Genomic DNA, 17,340 nt, shown 5'->3' on the forward strand with positions numbered 1-17,340 from the left:
AGGCAATTCTCAATCTCTCTATAGTCATATCAGCTCAGTTGGTTTATAAAACCTAAAAACCACTTTATAAATAGGGTTTCAGAGGCTATTTTTATCAAACCATTTGATAACCTCTGAAATCTTTATAAACCAAGCCCTAACACAAAAAACTTCAAATTCATCTAAAGAGTCTGCCAAAAAGCTTGGGCCTTTGTTCAATGTTATCAGGAGGTAAAAAATTCTTTCCAGCCACACCAATCAAATGTACTGCCTGTAGGATTGTATCAAGATGATGCTAGCAGGGGTTAAGACTGTTAATACAGTGGTACTTACACATAGAACCCCAAACTTGAACCCAGTCTGGCTTCACAATCCACTGGCACTGTGGCACATCCCAGTATTCAGACAAGTCACAAGAGCATTGTCAATGGCTATGAGCCAGGAACCAATGAACCAAGGTGCATGGATATTGAATACCATGGAATGCAAACTTCATTAAAAGTCGAAGACAGACAATAATGACATGATATATCCTGAAGGCCACAAGGACCCTGAGCTTCAGTTTGGTAAGATAATTTCTATGATGTGGATGACAAGTTGGTACTACTCATAGTAAAATCCAGCTGAAATGAACTCTGATTTAACAAGGGTGGGAGTATTTGAAATCACTTGTAAGTACTGAGCAGAAACATCTTCTGAAGAAGGTGCTCCACAGACTTGACGCACAATAATTCAAGTTGAAGGACGTCCTGATCACAAGATGTCGATGTGCCAGTGGCTCATGTCGATAATCAAACTCCGCTTGAATCACCGCCCAACGTCAGGCGAAGATGCCAGGGGGGTAACTTGTCGAATGCCTCGACAGTGGCCGGGGGCTTACGGCGCGTGCATCGCAATCAACGAACACAGGCGTTATTGGAACTCCGCCATCACAATTTGATCTGCGAGCCAACGCAAGGTCTGCGTATTCATCAATTGCGCATGCAACCGCCGGCGCCGGCGCATCAGCGCCCGTATCTCCGGCTACCGACGCTGATGTCCTGCTTATCGCCGCAGGCACCCACAACAACGCAAGCGACGGAAGCCCGGGGGAGCACAGCGATCGACAATGCCAGTGACGCCGGGCGGGTGTAAGCAGGCGATTGGGCCTCCGCGTTCGCACCCCCGCAGGTTATTTTGACATGGCGGACTTTGGCGGGGATCGTCGCCGGGGGCTGATCGTCGCGCGTCGCCACGACCACCGCCCGCTCTCGCCCCGCCTTCAAAAAATTCCGCGTCCCAGGGTTCGAATGTTAGGCACGCTGCGGTGATTTGGAGGAGGGGCCGCTGAATTGTGCGTGCTTCGTGAATTCTTTGGCAGCCTGGCGGAAAACTGGGCTCGGGTGGGAGGCGTCTCAGGTCGAAGTGGGGAGGGCCAGAGAAAGGTCGCCAAAAGGGCGGCGGATGGATGAAAATACGCGGCAATGCCGGCCCGGGAGTGCCACGAAGCGATCCATCACTGAAACCAGGTCATAAACGCGTCGTTGGTCTGTCGTTGTCTGAGTGTCGAAATCGTTATCTGTTCCGGCGGCTGTCAATGAAATCGCGGAGCAATGGACCAGATTTAAGCGATGTCCGGCTGTGGGAGAATTAATTTGGCTTACATATATTCCGCAAAGGTCCGTGTCTCGATCGCAAGCTGGGAGCATGGGAGTGGTGTGCATCATCATGGCAGCAGGAAGACGGAGTGGAAGGGAGGAATCAATGTCTGGTGACCGAGAAGGCGCGCAGGGCGGGGCCCGGGCGGGAGGCGCTCCGTTTCTCCGTTAGATTAACGTTATTAGAGAATTGAGTATACTTCTGACTGTGGACGGGAGCGATGGTGGCGCCGACGTGGCTACGACTGAGCGAAAGGCGAGCCGCAAATATGTCTACTCGGCAAGGGATCATAGAAAAATGCTGAGAAATCAGTATAGCAAGATGACTATGTCGCCAGCATCCGGCAATGCAAGCATTCTCCTTGACGGTGTTTTTGACTTCTGAAAGACCGGCAAGGCCGTCAAAACAGCGCAAAGGACGGAGGATCTCACGACAGCTGACAGGCCACAGATCCCGCGCTGGGAGATGTATAGTTAGAAAAAATTAGAAGAGAAGCATGCAGGCAGGCATAACGTGCGCAAATGCCAGCGAGTGAGCGTGGTGGGCCCTGGATGGAGCTGTCGTTCTGATTCAAAGTCCGAAACAGATTTCATGTCAGGCTTCTCGGCCGCGTCCGCTCCCCGATTGTCCTCGGTGATGGAAATGTGGCGGAGAAGCCCTCGAAGTCTCCATGCGGGCGGTTAGCTCTCAGTGGCTGGTACCAATGTCACGCGCAGCGGTGTCTCCTCTTGTGGGCCGGGCTTGCCCAGAATGAGCTTGGTCTTGCATTTGTCTCCGTGGACCAGAAGGGCTGAGATAATCCAGCGAATTTATTCCGAGGGTGCTTAATGAGCATCGTCAACTGTTCGTCGCGGACCCGATAGAAAATTACGGCCAGATCCCAGCCCGCCTCCGTCTAGGCAATGCAACCGATCGCCCGTCGCTTTCGATGTAAATGTGGCACAGAAAATCCACAAACGACTTGAATTTGATGCGCCATTTCCCTACATTCTAATAGCTGTTGGGAAGCATGGACCAGAAATGGACGAGTTATATTCGGGCTCACCAGGAACGACCTCAGGCGGGGACCTCAGTGGTTGTGGCTGGTGGGTGTGACGAGCGCCAACGCCTCCCACAAGGCCATGCAACTGTCCAACAACGATCGTTCAGTTAGAACGAGCGACACAGCCATTCTCGTTGGACTGCCCTCCGAGAGTGTCTGAGTATTACAAAGGCATATCAATCACAGTGAGAGGGAACAATGTAAAAGCTTACATCGAGCAGATCTCCCAATTCCTCGTTTGATTTGTTGCCTGCGGACAGCCTCTCATAGCGCGCGCGGCACAGAGACGCTAGAAGTTCTGCCAGCTTGAGAATGACATCGTCTTCGTCGTCATGGCTTAGTGGCGTTCCCTCTGTGATTGACCGTTCCAACGCTAATTGGCGCTGAAACAGGTTCTCGAGTCGTGGCACAAGACCATTTATGGGAGTTGTGGGAATGATAACTTGGAACGCGAAGACCAGCCACAGCGAATGCGAGATAGAACCATCGTCGTTGAGTGAGAATCGAGCGTCCCGATATACCATTTCGGATTCCTCTATCAATTCCCAAGGCAGTATAGAAAGGGAAGGCATTATTGTCTCGATTCGGCCACAGTCCACAAATTGCGCCAGGTCTGTCGCCGTCCAAGTCAAGCAATCGTTTTCGTTGACATCCAGGATGAATCCGTACTGCACGAATAGTTGCGCGTTGCTCAAAGAGTCACCATATGTGTTGAATATTTCCTCGTTGGGACCGATCGTCCTGTTGGAGACCATCTCATAAAAGTCGTCTTCGTTGCGCTGTGTAGGGCTCCAACTATTTTATTTCTGTTTGTGAAAATTTCAAATAAAATAGAAACACAAACACAAACAGTAATAAATGTTTGAAACTATTTATAAATGGTTCTGGTAATCAGACACAAATTAAGCACTTTGTTCTCAAGTTTTTGCACATACCATGTCTATCTTTATGATCTAGTGTATATTAACAAAGAGAAAACATAATCACTTAAGCTGTAATAGCCTTTTCAATCTAATTCAACCATCAAAGTGAAGTTCCTGTTGAGTATATTACCAAATCAGGAAGGATAAAATTTTGTTCAAATAGAATTTGAACTTGGGAGACATGAAATAGGATGTTCAAGACAGTGTCAAAGTGTTTTTAAAGCCCCGAAATACTTGAACTGCACTGTCAATATTGATTTCAGTCCACTATAAGTGGAAACCATTTGAACTATTTATTTATATTTAATTTCTGTTTGTCCACGCTCACAAATAAAATGGTCATTTAAATGTTTATTACCATTTGTAAATATTTACAAATGGAAAAGGTTGGAGCCCTAGCGCTGTGCCTCTTCGTCGATCGAGTCGTTATGGTCATCATGCAGGCACCGATTGAGTGAGCCACATTCAGGACACACATCGAAATCACTCTGTGCTGTCGATTTCAAGATGGGAAAACTCGGCGAAATGTGGATCGCACCTCCAAGTGAATATGGTTGTCCTGAATATGGTTGAATCTGGCTTTGATTCAACAATTCAAATTATATGTTGAAATGCACATACGCATCAGCTATTGGGACCATTGCAAGCCCATGGTAGGAGTCCACCAAAAAGGCACGCGAGGAGACCAGTCCGTAGGCAAAACGGAATTCCGATAGACTCGGCGGAGATAATGGCAGCTGAGAGTAGATTAGTGCAGCAATTTCGTCGTAGTATTCGTCTACTTTCGTCTGCAGGCCGAATTAGCAGGAAAGAAAAGAGCGATTAATGAAGCCAGCTACCACTAAATTGACCAAGAGTTTCGCTGCCTCTGTTCCATTCAGTAGTTCCATGTCGAATTCGCCCGCGCCACCGACCCAGAGCAGCCCAGGGAGTTCTCGAGGCAGTGATTGCAGGTAGCCATGCCACGCAGACGTTTCTCCATTCGCACTTGAAAGACGCCTCAATCACTATATCAAGAGAAGCAGCGCGAAGCACAAACATCTCAACAGAGAGCGCCAAGGCTAGGGACAATTGGGCAGCGCGTCCGTACGGGCTGGCAGGTATAAGGTCCGATATGGGAGAAGATTTCACAGAGAGAACCGATTGACGCGGAATATGCACGACTGTGGTTGACAGTCAGTAAGTGAGAGTAATGACCCAAGCCATACGAGTAGTTCCTGTGGGAATTTCGATGTCTTCAGAAACAACAGCCACGCCATGTGAGCCAGAAACGATTCGAAATGCGTGGGTCAATCCAGAATTTGTGAGAGAAGCACCAGGCGAGAAGCGTTTGTACTGGGGCTAGGTTCATGTTTCTGCTGGAATGTGTGGAGAACATTCCCGGTAGCCGACAAGTACACTTTCTGGCCCACAACTCTTCTCGTAGACAGTGCAGTTGATTGACTGTGGAGAACAGTGACAGGCGTGACCCGACGTGTCACTCTTCTTTTTTGTCGACGACCACCTTGTACATGTCTGCGACGCGTTTGAATGAGGTATGCCTTGTTCAGCTGTCGCTACTCAGTGCTTACACTGAACTAGCTCAACTAGAGAACAGGCTATGATATGCCGCTGCGATTTGGATGCTGGAGCCGTAGCTGACCGGCAGCCTGGCCATTTCATATGTGCGTGTTCTATGCTCGTCGCTAGCGGCAGTCCTTGACCTTACTTTGCCGTCTCATAGAATCCTTGGCACAACAAATCTTTCATCAGTCCGAGTCCTACCCCCCTCGGAAGGACATACTTGCCGATGTCGTTCCCTGGTATTTTCAAGGCGTCTCATGCTGCCCTCTCATAATCAGGGCGTGGCTCTTCGTCTGACAAAGCCTACGGTACGCGAATACTAAGGGACTATGAAGTTTTCATTCTGACCCCATCCCAGGAGGACCATCCATTATATCGTGGAAGTCTACCCTTTCTTCTAGCCGTTCATATTTCCTTTCATTTGGGCTTGACCCTGCCGAATCCGAGCTCCCCAAATCTGACTCCTCCACACGCTCGATGTCCATCTTCTCCGGCAGCCGGGCCATTACATCGTCTCGCCCTTCGTTCCTCGCTACTCCAAACAAGGTGCACAGTTGGCTTTATTAAGACAAAGAGCGAAAACAACATCGACCGCCCAGGCCCCGAGATGGTGTCGTTTGGTGACTTCCTCGTCTCAATGTTGGGGTAGGCCTGTTTCGGCTGAGTTAGAAGGTGAATTTCGTATGGTCTGCCGAAGCCAAGGTGTGTTACCCGCAATACTTGCTGGAGAGGTCACTTACAACGCGTACATAGCCCAACAAAACACACGAAAATCCTCGGCGGATCCGTTGAAAATCTGGCGGTCGGTGTCGGATGAGTGGTTGTCGCGGTGTCGAGAGAAGATTACCCGGTGTACCTGCCGGTGTTACGACGGACGAGCGGCGTGTCAAAGCAGTACCTTGAAAACTACTCCATCGAAACAAATCGTGACATCCCCCGTCGGAATATCATATATTTCGTCTTGATCGAACTGCGAGCTTGGCTAGAGGCGTTACTTGGTTGTGGGATGGGGGGCCTGCCTCTTGCACATGGGGCAAACGATGTCGAGGATTCTCCGAGAGTGGTCATTGGTTTCGTGAAGGAAGTGGCGTCGTTGCAGTTGGATTTGGCGGAGGCGAGGATCAACCTTGGAATACTCATGTGTGCGTATTCTATGCTCTAGCGACAGTCCTTGACCTTACTTGGCCATCTCATAGAATCCCAGTCACAATAACTCTTACTTCAGTCCGAGTCCTACCCACTCTTCGGAAGGTCATACTTGCTGATGTGAGAATGCCGCTCCCTGGTACTCTCGAGGTGTCCTTCGCTAACCCTCGAAGGGTATGACTTTTTGTCTGACGAGACTAATGGTACGTGAACACTAAGCGAATATGAAGATCTTACTCTGACCTCATCCCAGGACCATCCATGATATCGCGAAAGTCTGCCCGTTGTTCCAGCCGTTCACCGTTAATTCCATTTGGGCTGTACTCTCTTGGATCTGAATTCCCTAAATCCGACTCCTGCCCGTGTTCTACGTCCATTATCTTCAGAAACCGCGCCATGTCATCGTTTCGACCTTCGTTCCTTGCCACACTGAATCTGGCAAAGCGGGGCGTCGCTTCACAGCCCGGAGCCGAATTACATGCTCAATCCGTACAGCTTGGTGGAGGGCAAAGTGGAGAAGAGGGAACGGTGTCGTTTGGTGACTTTCCCGTCGGCGATCCTGAGGAGACGGAGAAAGTTGGAACGGGTGTATTTTCCTTGGGGTTTCCAGAAGGTGCATTGCATGCTTTCCGAACAGCACTGTCACTTACGATGCATTCGTAGTTCAACAAACGACACAAAATCCCCTCCGCAGATTTAGACAAAAACGAAATCCTGCCGTTGGTGTTGTGCGAGCCGGTCCCAGTCGCAAGAAAATATTGCATTTCGTGACCCGCATGTTTCCGATAAATAAGCGCTCTAAAAAATATCTACATTGATGACCACTCTATCGCGGCATATTTCCTGCCTTGAATCGATATCTCATCGGGACCTTCTACGTGTTTGACCTGGATCTCGCGGACATGCGGAGCAGAGTGGTCGTGGGCTTCGTAAACGAAGAGGCCGTTGCAGTTGAATGTGGTTGAGGGGAGAGTCTACATCGCTTCGAATGAGTGGTGACGCTTTGGCCTTCCCGGCTCAATGTGGATTTTGGATGAGAATGCACAGAATGGCTCACAACCCGTTTCGGTCTCTGAAGTCAAAACTTATGGGACAAATTCGATCATATTCATACAACAATTCGACAGAACACTTAAGCTTGGAACCCTACTTGAAGTTGGGGCCACCATCACAGTCGCAGTCCAAGTATCTTTGGAAATACATCGCCAGGTTGTCGGGCTTAGGAGGCGAGTGTATCAAGCTCTCCAAGTGCGGACCAACACATGGGTAGTCGTAGCTGTAATAAGATCTCCAAGTATTCAGACCGGAAGATATCCAAGATGTATCCATATTCGAGGACTCGGATGGTTTACCGATATGGTTCTGCCAAAAGGATTGGCAATTGGGATGATAGTTGCAGTTGGCAACCTGAGGCAAATCTGTCGTCTTCTGATTTAGTTGCTGATGCCAGTGATGGGAGAGCATTGCATGCCCAAAAAGTAGGCGACTGAGTTGAGGAGATGTTAACTTGAACGCAGCAAAACCGGATTCTGGCGATGCAATTTTCGGTCCTGCGATTAACTTCTCGCGAAGATCCCAGTAAATGTTGCCCTCGAACTCCTTCTGCCCGCGGGTCTCAGCGACGGTTAAAGCCCGACTGTGCAATAGTTTTCCAGTTTTGATGCGCTCAGTCCAAGCGGACTCCACAAGGCCGAGTAGCTCTGGGGCAGAAGCTGTGCAGCGAAGAGCCAAATCCAAAGCGTGCTCGAGCTGGTCCTCAGAGCAGGTCGCAAGATGCGCAGAGATCGCATTCGGGGACAGACGGGCCATCATCCATGCCCAGCTCTCGTATTCAGGGAGAAGGTACTTGTGGGCGATTTCGAGGATACGGAGGTATTTGTCGACGTTAACGTTGTTGGGTTTGGTGGAGATGGTGTACATTTCAGTTGGGCTGATGACAGAGCGTTTAGTCAAGAGAATGAAGAACGAAGCATTGGCACACACAGGGCAAACATAACCCAGCAGAGAGCCCGAAAGTCCTCCACGCTGTCGTCGAGAGGTATGGGCTCCGGTTCAGCACTGGGATCTTTTGCGACTGCAAACATATCTGCAAACATCGAGGTGCCATTGCGACAGAAGTTGAAGCGCGGTAGCTGGACGACGCATATCGATGGCTGGATAGAGAGCTTCGACATAGCACTCACCTTAAATAAGACGCCGTCCACAAGGAAGACGCAGTCCCCGTTCTCGAAGTAGTAGTTTTCGTCTTTAACAATAGCAGGTAACGCTAAAGAATGCGTGTGAGTATCAACAAAACATGAGCTTGAGAGTGGTACTTGCCTGGTTCCGAGCTCTGAGTGAGTCCGGGTGTGTTTGGGACGGGAGTTTCTTCAGACGCCATTTGGACCGTCAATGGGAAGAGGCAAGAGCGGTGAATGTCTCTGCGCCTCGTGGTTTACACGAGTTCATGCATAAATAGCACCAGGTCAAGAGGGCATCGATAAGCTGGTGGGTCACCTTGCTTTAAGCAAGGTCCCCACCAGGTCACAATTCGCCAACATCATGATGAGTTGATGAGGCTGCAGCCAAACATATGCAAACACTACCCGAACGGACTGGGTCCAAAAACCCCAAATTCTCGATGAAACCTCGGTGAAAATATTTGTCATTTGGATGACTCATCATCAGATGTTGCGATCAAACAGGGAATAACTATGTAATCTACTGCGAGGGTTTAGAGTACAATGGAGAGTTGGCAGGGTTGTTTGTCGGCGCACTCAATACAGATTTGTAGACAACACAGCCACCATCATTTTGACCAGAAACCACAACCAGGACAACTCAGTTCCACCGCCTAATTGCGGAATTCCTCGTGATGTGATGGCAATGTCAAAGTTTTTGATTGATTTGATGATGTGACAATATGTTACTGCAATTGTTCTTATGTGTTTAGCTTGCATTTTGTTCTCAATAATACAATAATAGGTGGAAAAATCCGGAAAAAATTCAAGAATGCTTCTATATTATTATTCTACATTATAGAGCCATCTTCCCCCACAGAGATAATTTACATGACTGATTAATTACATGACAATCCTGTAAAAAATCAACTAATTGGACTTGCCAACATGATTCAGCTAGTGAATCATTAAGTTAGATCAAAACTGTGATATAAGCCAGTGATATTTAATGCTTCTCAATCTGTTGCAGCCTATAATGTGGAAGTATACAGTAGTAAATGAGTTGATTGATTAGCTACAGAACTTACATACTCTCTCCCTAATACAACAAGTGAGGCCAGCATCATATATTATTTATTATACTGTACAATATCTCAGAGTTATGTTAGAGATAGAGCTGTGCATAAGTGATTTCCTGACTTATATTTCCCCTTACTACTAATCATTATTGCACCTATACATGCCATATATAGGCTTTACAGACCTTGAGTCCTGTAACCATCTCTCTCTTCTCTTTGACCTCCAAATACATATATTTCCCTTATTCATCCCTGCCCACCTGTTTTAACAAGTTAAATAAAGAGTGAAATATATATCCTGTTTACTGCTATGGTAAACTGGCAAAGTCACATTGTCAAGTGGTATAAGTATATTCACTACAGCAGCTCAAAACTTTCTAAGACAAATGTTCCAATTACAACTCAACACGCACACCTACACCAACAAGGGACCACTATAACAGGCCCTTTCAGCTGGACCTTGACCCCGCTTGCTTAGCTTGTAGGCCCAATAATTCATCTGTTCTGTTCCAGGTGCTTGTTTCTTAGGAGAAGCCTTGGATGGCCCGACCCAAAGCCAGACACCTGTCAACAAAATATATAAAAGCAGTACTGTACTAATTTAATTCTAAACACTTTATTATATCCCATAGGGCTAAGCCCAACAATTTTTTTTTATTAGTTATATGAGTCTAGCAAAACTTTATCCTAGACAGAGCCCTCATAGGCAATTTTTCTACTGATAGTGGCAGTCAAGTTCCCTAGTGGGGAAGGTATAACAAACATATTATGCACTATGAGAGGATGATGAAATAATTAAAATAGTACACTATATAACAAAGGCATTATCTTACTTTTCTCTTTCCTTTTTGGGAGAGTTTTACTTAATTCTTTTGGGAAACCACAAGCACCAATACCAAGCTAGCAAAGGAGAGAGCTAAGTAAGCTTGGAATGGAGATAGGAGGAACAAGATCTAGAGCTAATGAAATCAGGCATGCAAAGGCAAGAGTGCAGAGAGAGAGTAGAAAATAGAATAGAAAGTCACTGGCCGCTGCAAAGGCAGGTGGATTCAGAATTGCAGACCAAATCCCATCTTTGCTTAAAAAACACTTCAAAACACTTGAAGGCACACAAGAGGTATTCAAACAGCTAGTCCAATGTCAGACAGGACATAGGTACTTAGGCAAGTTTTATAATTGCTTCATTCCAGATGAGCATTTGTTGCCCTTAAGCAGAAAACTACTGTACTATTTCGATTAATTGTCTGTGTTACGCGTGACACGTAGTCCCAGTGCGGATACCTGCGGCCGCCGTTACACATTCAAATCCGATTTGCCATCAAATCCAGGCCTAAAAAGGCAATTTTTCGTTCCGGCTGGTGCTGGACTTGCCTTTATGGTAATCCGGACACCTTGTCCAGTGGACAGTTCGCATTACATGTTACATGCTGCGGACAATTAATCGAAATAGTACAGTAATACAAACATAACACATATCCTACATGAATGCCCCAGATACAACAAGTACCAACACATGCTCCAAAAACAATCATATGACATTGCACTCCCTCAGATTCTGGGAACACAGGGTTTCTAGAGGAATCAGGAGCATATACAAAGATGAGACATAAACAGAGAGCCTGAGAGGTCACCCTCCCCAACTAGGAAGAAGAGCTGGAGCCAGACCTTCCAGACAACAAGGAAGTCATAGGCAATGATAATCATAGATAGGTTGGATCACAGCAGAGAGGAGAAAGACAGCAAGAAACCTCTGCAACTAGTGATCGTCACGGGTGGCGTGACCCGTGACGGGCCGTGAGGACGGGCTTGCGCGGGTACGGGTGCGGGCCTGATGCCCCAAACCCGCTGGCCCTCGTCCTGGCCCGCCGGGCCCGGCCAGCCCGATAGCCAGCCGGGGGTAGCCGGCTCCGGCGAAGCTCCGACGCCTCGAAACCATCAGCAACTGTAACCGACTTGGCTCGGATGGCCACGACGGCTGTTGCTGGGGGTCGAAACCCGCAACAGCACTAGCCGACATTGTTCAGGTGGCCTCGGCATGGCCTTGGCGTGGCTGCTGGAGCCGGTGGGCCACTGAAACGCGGGCCACCCGCGGCCCGTTAGCCAAAACGCGGGTACCCGCACCCGCCGAAGCGGGCCCGGGTCATCGGCGGGAACGGGTACGGGCCACCCCGGATTTACCCGCGGGTGGCCCGTGACGAACACTATTACCCCCCAAAACACAAAGGCTTTGCCAGGCAGATTGATATGTATAGCTGCTCTCACAAGCACTATGCCTTTGTAGCTGTAGTGTATTTGCCTGGGGAATAAAAATGTGATTAAAAAAACAAATCAAGTTATTAAAAATACATAATCATACCTTAAAGCAAGGTGTTTAAGATGGCCACTTGGCCAGCAGCTAGTCATTCAAGCTCATGGTGTAACGAAAGCCTGAGCAGCTCCGAGTCACGGTGGCTGTCACACATGATCGGCGACCACGTTGAATAAGTACTTACATACGGTTTAACGAGCCTGGGCTCCCGAGAGGAACCGAAAGTAGCTTGTTGTTTTCTCATCTTTAATCATCGATATCGGTTAATGCTCGTACTGTAATTGTCCGCAAGTTGTCCGACTCATTTGGTGATTGGCTAAGTGGCTTTGATGCATTGCCAACATATCTCGCCTCGTGTTTCCAGCGCCGCATTGCCCACAAACAACTTGCCTTCTTCTGCCAGCGCAAGTTACACGACCCCTTGTTCACTCGTGCCCAGTCCAGCCCCCAACAAGAGAGCTTAAGTATGGCGGGACTCGGACTTGAAGAACTTGAAGTTCCAGTTGGTATCGACGCGGAGCAGGAGCTTGGGGGTAGCGCGAGGGGTATGTCCACTTCTGAAACGACGACGAATCTGCTCCACCTAGCATTCACCAGGAGAGCCCAAGGCGCCGACGAAAGACGTGGTGTATTTCTTTGCGACGGGCGACTGTGTGTTTCTTGTTGAAAACGTGTTGTTCAAGGTGCGCTTCACCTTGCATCGTCATCAAAAGAAAATGACACCGTCGAGCAGATTCACAAAGAGCGGCTCACGAGAGAACCTGACCCCGACTGTTGTTTCCGTGGTCTGTTCAGCAGCGCTCGAGACCAAGGAATGAGCACCATGGGCGAAATCGATAGCGTTTATGAGGACGACGGTGGGGGACGATTCGAGATCATCCCGATTGATGACAAGCTCGTGGATTTCCGCGCCCTGTGTTGGGTGCTCTATGCGCTGTGAGTGCATCTCCTTTTCGTTTTGAGAGCCTTGAAGATGACAGAAGAGCGTTTGACAGCCCTGGCGACATCCAACAGCAAAACGAATCCGGAGCTGACATATCTCGGTTGGTGTCTGTGGCCAATATGGCGCACAAGTACATGATGCCGTCGTACGAAGCGTGGGCGTTGTACATGATCCATATCCACGGGCAGGCGCCTCACAATTATTTCGACACGTGCTCGCAGGAGATGCTTTACCGCGTGTTCGAGGCAGGGCTAGATGGAGGACGGGACGACATTTGTGTACTTGTGGAGGCTCGGTGGATCCCGCGCTTGAGGAAGGATGAGTTGCGCTTGAGAGATGCGCTTGATTTCGGAGAGAAACATGGCCGTCGCGGGTTCTTGGGAGAGGCGTATTACCAGCAGGCATTGAGGATGCCCTCGTTCGTTCCAATGATCGGGAAAGCCCAGTGGCTGGACTTTACGCAGTCAGATCTCACCGAGAGGCAGCTTGGCACCCTTCTGCGCGGATTCTGCTCGTTGTCGTTGCTGTGGCAAAACCTAGGCCACGCACAATCCCATGTATCCGGGTGTGGTTACTCTAGTCGGAACCCGCTATCTGACGCGCTTGCACTTCCCCGCCCTGGTGCTGACAGCAACAATCCTCTTCTGTTTCCCGACATGCGTCAGGCGCTTGGCAACGCTATTGAGGCCTGCAAAAGGGAGTATTGTCACTGCCGGAGAGACTACCTCACGGCTGTTCAAGACGAGTTTTGTCTCGAGCATTTCTTCCTCGGAGTGTAGAATAGCCGTATAGATTGTATGGTGCTAGCAGATCGGTAGCAGAAGAAAAATAGTACTGACGCGGGAGAAGATCTTCGCCTGTGACACGCTTCCTTGAAGTTACTTTTCCCCACCATGCAGGATTTCACCTTCACCGTGGGCAAGCTCGGTGTGTGCCCACCACCCTCTGCAAACACCAAACTGACGCGCCACAAGATGCGGGCATGGCGGTCAGCCTCTTCGTGGCCACCTGTCCCGCTGACTGATAAAAGTACCCAGATTCTGCTCGGCGAGCGCGCCCATCTTATCGAGTTCCCCTCTGTCCTTCTCCCGCCAGGTAGCCCTTCAGCAACGGCGTTATGCTCCCTGACGAACCACTTCAGGCGCGACCACCGGCTCCATTGTCAACATATCCGTCCACCAAAACATTGCCGAGGAAAAACGACGCGACACCGAGTTCTGGGACCTGCAGGACCAGATTCTGGGCGAGTTCGGGATGCGGTCACCAGAGGCGCCGCAGCTGCAGGTGAGTTGTGTGGCCCGTCTTGTCGGGAAGAATGCTCACCGCGCGATACATAGCTAAGACACACGACACAAACGTCCGTCACCCTCGAATGGCCTACCCTCCAGCTTGCGACCGCCAAAATACGCTCGCTGGTCATCTACCGCAACGGCGAGCGTCTCGCGCCCATCCCCTACCCCCTCACCAACACGTCCACAAAGCTGTCCTCGCTCGAGGTTAACACGGAGTACACCTTCCAGCTTATACTGCGCACGACCGCGGGCACCTTCCCCAGCAATGTCCTCCGCGTGCGGACCCACACGATGACGGACACCTCGGGCATCTCGGTCTGCTTTGGCACCATGCAGGACACGGAGCTGCTCGAGCGCGCCAAGGCGGCGCTGCGGGAGATGAAGGCGAAGTGGACAGACAAGATCGCGATTGACACGACCCATTTCGTGTGCACGACCCCGAACTCTAAAACGAACTCGCCCATTGCGCCGGCTGCGGAGTATCAACGCGCGGAACAACTTAGCATTCCGATTGTCCAGCCACATTGGATTTTCGCGTGTCTTACAGAGAAAAAGTGAGTGCTCATTCTCTCCAGTTCTTCTTCTCGTCCTATTTCTGTTTCCTTTTCTGTGCAGTCTCTTCAGTGGAGACTCTTCTCCATTCTATTTCCTTCTCTGTGTTCACTTGGCTTATAACTTGCAGACTTGTGCCTGTTGCGCAATTTGGACTGGGGGCCATCCTTCCGCCACCAGCGCGGCAACCAGCCCCACCACCACCGCCACCCGAATCTGACTCTGAGGGATCAGAGGGCTCTGGGTCGGACTCGGAGGAGGATGTTGGGGCCGCGGTCCCGAGTAGCGTGCACGAGAAGCGGATGAGCCGGCCTGGGACGATGAACCGCGACTTCAAGTTCCCGACGCCGGTGTCGTCGCCCACAGTGGAGAATACGCACGTGCCGGCGGTAAGGGTGGTGACGCCGAGTAACATTGAGGTGCCCGCGCCGCCGCCGATGGAGAAGGAGGGGTCGTTGACGCGGCCGAGCCCGCCGCGGAGCGCCAGTGCGAGGAGCGATGATGGGGATGAGTTGGGCGATACGGAGGAGATTTCGTTGAACTGAGTGACGCCTACTTTTTACAAAGGTGTGCGTATTGTTGGGATAACTCCATCGATTTATATTATACTAAGTTATTGTGGTGGTCATTGTGCTGTTGCCAAATCATAATGCCGTGTTGGACCTGCGCCTCGTGTGGAAGGGCAGGCAGGCATTGACATAAACTCCTGGCCTCTTTCTCTCACTCACAACCGCCTCCTCAACGCTCTCATTTTGTGACTATTGAGATTCACCTAAATGGATCCAGAGCAACCGTCTGACACCACCACTGGCATGAGCCCAATCTCGTCACCTGTACCCTCGAGCGTCATTGAATCGTTGACAAGTTCATAGGCTTTCCTTTGCAAGAGGATAACTGACCTAACCGTAGAAAATGACGAGCCCGCACCAGTGCAGGATGCGAAGTACTTCTTTGAGGATGGGGACTGTGTATTTCTAGCGAGCGGCGTGCTGTTCAAGGTGCGTGTATTGCGCTAATCGATGCCACCGGTTGTCTGACTGCGACCCGGTAGCTGCACAAGTTCAATCTCTGCCGCGATCGCAACTCGATGTTCGCCAACATGTTCACGGACGCCGGCGGTGTTGCTGCGGCGCAGACGGAGCAAGAGGTGATCCGGCTCGACGATGCTGCTGAGGATTTTCGCGCGCTGTGCTGGGCGATCTATGCGACGTGAGTGGTCTGCCAGTGTTTTTGTCCTGGCCTATGCCGAATGACTATCTTTTTAAAATCATAATTATGTAGGGCAGATGAGATATTCGACATTGCCGTAGAGACGACTCGGACTCAGAACTTTGGATTCATGTGGCCCGGGTTGTCCTCCAAGTCAGAGACAGTCAAGAAGTACCTGCGCGTCCTCGACATGGCACACAAATACCTACTGCCTAGTTACGAGCGCATGGCGTGGCGCATGGCATCCCTCGTAGAGGGGAATACATCAAAACCTGTGCGGAAGGCGAGCTGGAATACATGATGGGTCTCGCCGATCGCTGCTCAACGTCCGCGCCGAGTTTACTCCAGATGCTCGAGGTAGGCTGGTTCGAGCGCATCCATCAAGGCGCGGTGACATACAATCATGCCCTCACCGTCGCGGAGTTTTACGACAGGCGCGAGTTCCAAGGAAAAATCTACCTCGAGCTCCGGGAGAAGCTGCGATCCGGCCCGCCTATTGCCACGCTACACGGCCTATCGAAGCTCGATCTCACCCACCAGCGGCGCGATCGGCTGGTCCTCGGGATGGCCCTGCTCTCGAATATATTCAACCATGCAACATCCTCTGAACATATCCTCCCGATTGAAGCATGCGCCAACCATCAACAGTGCCAAGCTCACTGGAATCGCTACTGTCGCTCCAACGACAATGACGAGCCTTTGAAAAGATTGAACCGCGTCAAAGATGCCTTGCAAGGGTCATCCCCCCTGTGTCTCGTCCCTCATCTCACGTCAATCGGCATCACAGCACACACCCAGGTGGCCGACTTTTTCCTCGGTCCACCTCCTGTTGAATTATAATCTAGTATGAAGGGCAAGAAAGGGAAAAGGGGATTGAAGGGCCACAATCTAAAATGTAAATTTGATGTAAATCATAAGAGACACTTGAATGTTTACGTTTAAACATATTACTTAGATTTGATCGAGCAACTTGAAGTGGTTAAGTAAGAACATTCAAGCTTGGTCGTCATTGTACAATGAGCCTGAAAAAATGGTATTTGTGACAAAAGCTATAGACACAATCTGTATCAAGTTAAGTATGTATATCACTCCCTCAGATTGAACATTTTTCAAGACTAATATTAGTTGACTATTTATCTTATAGCTACAGTCCGAGTCTGTGGGAAATTAGGGCACTACATATATATGTCAAAATAAATGAGATCAGCACCAAAATGACTTAAGTTGTCTGAAATAATAAGTGATCAATATGTAAACTTAAACAAGCTGATCAGTGATTATTGACAAACAGTAGTGATGAAAAGGGGTGTAAGGGCAACCCCGGAGGCCTGAGATCAAGGTCCTAGCAGGGGAGGATCCAAAGAGTGAATAGAAGTAAGCAAATACAAGTGAGGCTGACCTAGCAGGGGAGGATCCAAAGAGAAGAAACTCTAAGGGTCCGCCCTGCTAGGTAGCGGAACTATATACTGCGCCTTGACGCCAAGGTTGATCGTTGCTCCGTGCAGTA

The 17,340-nt window shown here is 49.6% G+C and overlaps 3 protein-coding genes across 3 annotated transcripts; all 3 read left to right on the top strand.

Annotated features, from left to right (window-relative positions):
* Positions 1-12,231: 12,231 nt before the first annotated feature.
* MIND_00812200 (BTB domain-containing protein) lies at positions 12,232-13,559 on the top strand (the record flags this gene model as incomplete). Its single annotated transcript, XM_037364796.1, has 4 exons — positions 12,232-12,382; positions 12,435-12,520; positions 12,571-12,773; positions 12,833-13,559. The coding sequence occupies exons 1-4, from the start codon at positions 12,304-12,306 to the stop codon at positions 13,557-13,559; spliced, it is 1,095 nt and encodes a 364-aa protein (XP_037218038.1). The 5' UTR covers positions 12,232-12,303.
* Positions 13,560-13,658: 99 nt separating this feature from the next.
* Positions 13,659-15,169, top strand: MIND_00812300 (Chitin biosynthesis protein; the record flags this gene model as incomplete). Its single annotated transcript, XM_037364797.1, has 6 exons — positions 13,659-13,707; positions 13,755-13,768; positions 13,818-13,875; positions 13,922-14,064; positions 14,118-14,626; positions 14,755-15,169. Exons 1-6 carry the CDS (start codon positions 13,674-13,676, stop codon positions 15,167-15,169), a joined length of 1,173 nt encoding a protein of 390 aa, XP_037218039.1. The 5' UTR covers positions 13,659-13,673.
* Positions 15,170-15,400: 231 nt separating this feature from the next.
* MIND_00812400 (BTB domain-containing protein) lies at positions 15,401-16,673 on the top strand (the record flags this gene model as incomplete). Its single annotated transcript, XM_037364798.1, has 4 exons — positions 15,401-15,488; positions 15,534-15,622; positions 15,676-15,833; positions 16,088-16,673. 4 exons carry the CDS (start codon positions 15,401-15,403, stop codon positions 16,671-16,673), a joined length of 921 nt encoding a protein of 306 aa, XP_037218040.1.
* Positions 16,674-17,340: the final 667 nt, after the last annotated feature.

The sequence above is a fragment of the Mycena indigotica genome (genome assembly GCF_014461135.1).
Source record: "Mycena indigotica strain 171206Taipei chromosome Unknown Mind.scaff0007, whole genome shotgun sequence".
NCBI lineage: Eukaryota > Fungi > Basidiomycota > Agaricomycetes > Agaricales > Mycenaceae > Mycena > Mycena indigotica.